General features: G+C 38.7%; 1 protein-coding gene and 1 long non-coding RNA gene across 3 annotated transcripts in view; one reads left to right on the plus strand and one right to left on the minus strand.

Annotated features, from left to right (window-relative positions):
* LOC125620110 overlaps positions 1-1789 on the plus strand; it is a 3707-nt gene extending 1918 nt beyond the window's left edge. Inside the window, exons 2-3 of the long non-coding RNA XR_007351686.1 lie at positions 137-141; positions 1510-1789. This is a non-coding gene — a long non-coding RNA (uncharacterized LOC125620110). The remainder of the gene's footprint in view (positions 1-136; positions 142-1509) is intronic.
* Positions 1-6808, minus strand: part of Palmd (palmdelphin) — a 46239-nt gene that overhangs the window by 29471 nt on the left and 9960 nt on the right. The window contains exon 2 of one of the 2 annotated variants that reach the window (XM_015500849.2): positions 1468-1548. The exons of the other annotated variant lie outside the window; for it this stretch is intronic. Within the exon in view, the coding sequence (XP_015356335.1) occupies positions 1468-1548 (81 nt within the window). The remainder of the gene's footprint in view (positions 1-1467; positions 1549-6808) is intronic. 2 annotated transcript variants of the gene reach the window in all.

Genomic DNA, 6808 nt, shown 5'->3' on the forward strand with positions numbered 1-6808 from the left:
ATATATATATATATATATATATATATATATATATATATATATAGTGTGTGTGTGTGTGTGTGTTACCATGGATTGAACTCAGGGGCACTCGAACAGTGAGTCACATCCCCAGCCCTATTTTGTATTTTATTTAGAGACACGGTCTCACTGAGTTGCTTAGCATGTTGCAGTTGCTGAGGCTGGCTTTGAACTCATGATCCTCCTGCCTCAGCCTCCTGAGCTGCAGGGATTACAGGTGTGTGCCACCACACCTGGCTCATGTATATTCTTTGTGACATATTGAAAGGACAGCAGTAGGTTAACTATGATTTGCAATTATCCATCAAACAATAGCAATGTCAGCTGGTATAGGAGCAAAAAAGCCAACTGAATCTGAAGAACTGAGGTTAATCAGAGTTTTAGTTTCTTTTCAGAGGTGGTTACTTATTCCATTGGAAAAAAATGGATTTAGGCCAGACTTGGTGGAACATGCCTGTATTTTCAGCACCTCTAGAGGCTGAGGCAGGAGGATGGTAAGTTTGAGGACCAGCCTCAGCAACAATGAGACCCTGTCTCAAAATAAAAAATTAAAAGGATGGGGTCATGTAGCTCAGTGGTAAAGTTCCTTGGGTCAATCCCCAGTACCAAAAAAAAAAAAAAAAATAGGACTTAGCTGAATTTGGCAATTTTAACTTCATTTTTGAGACCCCCATGAGCATGTAGCATTGTTTCATTGAGGGGATTCATTAAATTTATTGGTAGCAGCCCTGCCAGATAAGTAGTTTCCTGCTTGGGCCTGTTCACAAGGAGCTCCTGTTTGTCATTTGCTTACATCCTGTGACTAAGCTACATAATAAAATATTGAAACTCAATGTGCTTTAATTACAAAATGACCACACCCAGTGAAAGATGTAAAGTCTGATTTTTGAAAGATGTAAAGTCTGATTTTTAAAAATGGAGACTTATTTATGGTTATGATCTCATGTTCTATCAAAACAAAATAAAACAGAAACCCAACCCGAGCCATTCTCAAACAACATTGGATTCATCACATTGAGCTTTTAAACATAAGCATCCTTGACCAGGCTGGACACTGTCTGTTCTGCATCCCCTGGGGGATGGCTGGCCTTTCACTGATTTCAAAGGGAACTTCCTAGCTGGATCCCCTCCCCAGGGATGTTAAAAAAGACTGTATCAGGGCCAAATTCTCAAGGCTGAATTCTCAAGGCTACTGAGGAAAATTAGGAAATTCAGTGCTAAAGGACAGAAGTAATCAAACCATGTTTTCAGCTTCCCATGAGTTTGACAGAAGGTATTCATCTCATATGCAAATATTACTAGCTTGTTGGCTTCTTCTAGGGCTATTAGAATGTTGAGAGCTATGCTGGGAATTTTCTGTCTCTGAAAGCATCGTTTCTATTGAAATTTGAATGCCATTAGGTTATTTGAATACAAAATCATTGAAATACAATTAAAGTCATATGTTACCTTCAAATGCTGGTGTTTTAGTTTTTCTTCCTCTATTTTCAGACGCTTCTGAGAGATTTCTTCCTGTATTTTTCTCTTATCCTGAAATTTAAAAAGTTCCAGCATAATTAATTAAAAAAAATTTGCTTACACATGTTTTCTTGGGCTTGTCATTATTTGAATAATGAATGACTGGTCAGCCACATGGCCTTGGCATTGGTCTGAAGCTGCTTTCGAAACCTATAGTTCAAAGCAAAGGAGCCAAGGAGAGAAAAGGGAAAGAGAGAAAGGGCAGGGGTTGGAGGAAGCAGAGCATTCTGTTTATGGAAAATTATATGTAAAGGTGTTTTAGCAAGAGAACTTAAAAAAATCCCAATGCCTTTCCTTTCTGCTTTTCTCTACTTTCCTTTCCTTCAATCCAGTGAGACTGACCTGCTGAATGATACAATGGAAGAATCCAGTTTTTAGAGGGAGTTTTGAAACAGGCCTGAGGAGGCACTATAGAAGGGAGGCTTCTGGCTCAAGGGTAAAGAGGCTGCTGGGTGAAAGGCCAGCACCTGTTCTAGCCCAGGATTGCCTCTGGGTAGTTAGAAAGCCAGGCAGCCAGAAGGTGGGACTGCTTCCTCCTTGGAAAGAGATAACAGAGAGACAGAGTTCAGATACCACTCCATAACAGTAGCTGAGGTAAACAAGCAGACAAACAAAAAACATGGAGAGACACACTATCATTCACTAAGTTTAAATGATAGTATCTTGAAAGAATCAACAACAAAACCCAACAGAAAGCAAAATCATTAACACGCACAGGTTGTACTTTCTAGAAAATATAGCATATATACCAAGTGGAGAGTCTGGGTTTGATATCTGGCTCCTCGACTTAAGGGTCTGTCTTTAGACAAAATCCTTAACTTCTCTGCATTTCAATTACCTCACCTATGAAATGGGGAAAATGAGTACAGACCTCAGATGATATGAACACTAAATGAGCAAATATATGTGAAGGTTCCTGTAACGTAACCTGTTATTCACTCACAAAACAACACATTAATTATGACCATGCCTCTACTGGCCTGAAATATTTTAAAGAGTCCATATCTGAAATAAAGGCACCTGAATAGCCATGTAAAGAAGTCCTTATTTCCTCGCTTTTGATTAGAGGTGACATTGTCCTCCATTTTGTTCATAAGAGTTGGTTTTAAATTTGCTTTCAAGATGGAAAATTCCCAAAGGATAAAATTTTGTTGCCAATGAAGACATCTAAAAGAATTTGAAGCAGATTCAGAAGGTAATTTAGAAGGAAGAGTTCCAAAAATATTTGGCAGCATTATTGAAATAAGTGCATGGCTTCCTGATGTGATTCCTTTGAAGATTAAAACTCCTTTTTGATGTGTAAGTGCAGGTACATTTGTTGAAGAAAAACAACACATTGTTCTCCAACTTTACGTCCTGTTTCTCTTTGTGTATAGGAGAGACATCTGATTTCATCAGCACTACTTCTTAAATTTTAGAAGCAGTTCTTTTGGGAAAAATTAGGCAAAAAACATGGACCTTTAGAATTGCTGCTGTCTTTTGGATGAAATTTAGTCATTTGTCACAAAGACTCTTGAAAACCTCTGTGAGCCAATTCTCCATAAGAGATTTATTGAGCAAATATTAGTAGCATTTTGGTAAGTGTTTCACAGGTGCTATTTTATTTAATTCTTATAATAACAAAGAGATAATGTAATGATTTTCATTTTATATGATGGGAAATGGAAGTTTAGGGCACACTAACTCATCTAAGTTTGCATAAATAAGACATGGCAGAGCCATGTTCCAATCCCAGGCAATTTAGCCAAGTCCCTGCACCACTTCCTCAGGCAGGAAGTTAGTTAAGCTAGTCACAACCTCCTTTATCGTCATCTGCATTACCAAGCCCCAAGGCCTGAAGGCAGCTTCAGGACAGGGAGCAACAGTGGGACCTCTTATTAGAAGGGAGAGCATTTTCAGCTCTCTACACATGATGCTGTATCTATCTGGCTTCACAAATAGCCCAGAAAAAAGAGTACAGTATGGTTGGGGAGAGTGACTATGAAACTCAGCAATACTTTCCTACCCTGTTGGTTGCCTGTTTGGGCTGGTTTCATCCTAGGGCTAGTAATCAGGTAATGAAAGCTGTGGTTAAAAGCAGAGCCTTCGGGTTGTTTTGGCAACACAAGGCTTATACAAGGGTTGCTAAGGAATACCAGTGTTTTGTCACTTAGAGGTAACATGATGCCTCTTTTCTATTGGTCTAGGTAAGTGGGAAGATAATTTCATAATGTTATAGACATAATCCTATTTTAAGATAGGAATACTTTTCCCTCATAAGATATCCATCAGCAATAAGTTATTATCCTTTGCCAAATTTGATAGGAATCTATAAGCATTATTGAAAAATATTATCACAATAATTTAGTTTCAATACGGCAGTACAAACTAAGTTTTATATCTAGCTCTATTGCCAGCGTACCAGAAGTTATCAAAATCAGCTAATTCCTTCTCAAATGATCATGAAACACAGGTGAAATGCCATCTGCTTCCCCAAATTTCCCCAGAATGTAGAGCACCTCTGTAGATAGCTGTTGTGACCTAGCACATCAGATATTTATTAATGTAACAATTTTGAATAATTTATATTGTTGTTTACTTCTTCAGTGATCAATTACCATAAAACAATCAATTACTTAAACATTTACTTGTCTGTCACTCTATTTTAGCAGTTGATAACCACAAATTCCAATTCTGTGAAAAGCTTCCTCTTATTTGGAAAATTAATTTATGCATCTTGTACAACTATAAAGTTATTGCCATCATCTAGAATCCAAAGATATTACCTTGATCACAATACTTAGAAATTATTAATAACTTAGGAAGTATTATTGATTAATAATTAGTATTGAACATGCCTGATTCAGTCAGGAGGGCAGGATTTATTTCGTGTTACTTTGTTATTAATTTATCCAATAATTAGGTACAACTCTATATTTATGGCAACATTAAGAGTTTTACAGTGCTTAGCCCAGTGAGATGGCACATGCCTGTAATCCCAGCAGTTCAGGAGGTCGAGGCAGGAGGATCACGAGTTCAAAGCCAACCTCAGCAAAAGCAAGGTACTAAACAACTCAGTGAGACCCTGGTTTTAAATAAAATATAATATAGGGCTGGGGATGTGGCTCAGGGATCGAGTGCCCCAGAGTTCAATCTTGGTACCAAAAAAAAAAAAAGACTTCTACAGTGTTTAAAAATTATTCAGAAAGAGAAGCTTCCCTCAAAGAGATTTGGTCTCAAGAAGAAAGAAAATTACTTGTGCAATTGACTGTGGTCAGAGAAATATAGTGATAGCTGTCATTCATTGTTAAGGTACAAGAAAGGTGCTATGAGGGTTGAGGGGAGACAGGGAGAAGTTGCTTCCAGCTGATGTGGTTAGGAGAAGCTTTGGAATGGCATATGAGTGGGCATCCTGGGTAGTTGCTAAGGCTGGGAGTGGGAAGAAAGGGCATTCAGGTCAAGGGCCTGGAACTAGAACATTGGGATACTATTTGGAACAGCAAGTCTGGAATCTAAATTGCCATACAGGGAATAGCAGGAAATAACTAAGAATAACAGGATGGGGATAGATTCTTAATAGAGAGTACTGAATAGCATGACAGGGGTTTGGAACTTATTTATGTATTAGATAGGGAGGAGCAATGAGCCATTTTCAGGGATAAAAGAATAATAGGCTTATCACCATGTTTTAAGATGTGAAATACAGCCTCACTGCCTAGTAGGTATTAAAGAGTGAGAACCTGAAGGGGTGATCAGTTAGACTACTTGACAAAGCAGAATTCATGAGTACTTGGAAAGAAGATGCAGAGGACATGAATGTCCAAGAGTGCAAGGCATTAAAATTGTCAGGACTTGGCCACTGAGGACATGTGGATAAGCGAGAGGGAAAGTCCAAAGGGAACACAAGGCTTCCATGTTGATGTAACTGACAGGAAGACAGAATCTCTTGATAGATATAGGAATTTGAGAGGAGGAGGAACCAGTTGAGGATGTATGATGATGGATCCAAAATAAGTTTGAGGTGTCTCTGGGACAAAATGGTGGAGCTTTCTGGTTGGATGGAGATGTTGGATGGAGAGAGATGAAGAGTCAGAGCTAGAGCTAAAGGGGGGTAGGTGTTGAAAGGAATAGATGAGACCATGATAAGAGACACTTTTATGAAAAGAAAAGGAGGGGCTAATGTCAGATATCCTATGACACAGTCACGTTTAAGGAGTAAGGGAGGAAGGAGGCCCACATGGAAGCTTATTTCAGGGTCAGATATTATTTATAATAGGCCACAAGACTGAAATGAACAATGGAAAGGCACGTGCTTTCCTCACAGGGATTTAGACACAGTCGTGGTGCTCTGGTATTACAAATTGTCAAGAGTTTCAGTTTTCACATGTCCACATACTTCATTTTACACCTAAGAGTTTAAGGCACTGAGAGATGAAGTGATTTGCTTAGTAGGGTGTTTAGTAGCAGAGCCTTAATTTTCAGTCCCAGGTCTCTTTTTGGGTCTCCTGTTTCCACAAAGGAAAGGCAAAGCCGGTTGTGGGCATTTAGAAAAAAGTAAAGAAAAACAGAAGCCTGCTACTGTTACACTAGATATCACCCAACCAGAAAGGGGGTACAGGCACGCTTTCCTAGATGGATTCAAAAAATTTTTAAAAGCCAGTTAAAGCAATCATGAAAGAATTCAACCAGCCAAAATTCTTTTAAAAAATTATTGAAGAAGAAACAAATATTTCTAGAGGGAAGATAAATTATGAGTCATGGGCCATTTACAAATGAAACCACAGATACACAATTAAAAATGAGCTGGGTACAGTGGTACATGACTGTAATCCCAACAGGCTGAAGCTGTAATCTCAGGAGGTTGAGGCTGGAGGATCATGAGTTCAAAGCCAGCCTCAGCAATTTAGCGGGGCACTTAGCAACTCAGTGAGACCGTGTCTCTAAACAAAATGTAAAAAAAAGGCCTGGGGATGTGGCTCAGTGGTTGAGCAGCCCTGGGTTCAATCCTCGTACAAAAAAAAAAAAAAGCATCAGATTAAAAAAAGGAAGGTACCATTAAAAAAAGCCAAGCCACAATAGTTTAAATCTAACTGGGACAATTCTCAATGAACTCATGTAACTAAGACTTAAGATAAGAGGGTTACACCTATTCTTAATGCTGTAAATAAAGTAAATATCCAGAGTGAAGAGAAGATGGTACATGAAAAGCACTAATGTCACAAAAGCATGGTGGGAAGAGGTAGAGGGCTGCTCATTTTGGAGCAGAACATATGGCATGTGGGTAAAACAAGCT

Source organism: Marmota marmota, unplaced genomic scaffold, assembly GCF_001458135.2.
Source record: "Marmota marmota marmota unplaced genomic scaffold, marMar, whole genome shotgun sequence".
NCBI lineage: Eukaryota > Metazoa > Chordata > Mammalia > Rodentia > Sciuridae > Marmota > Marmota marmota.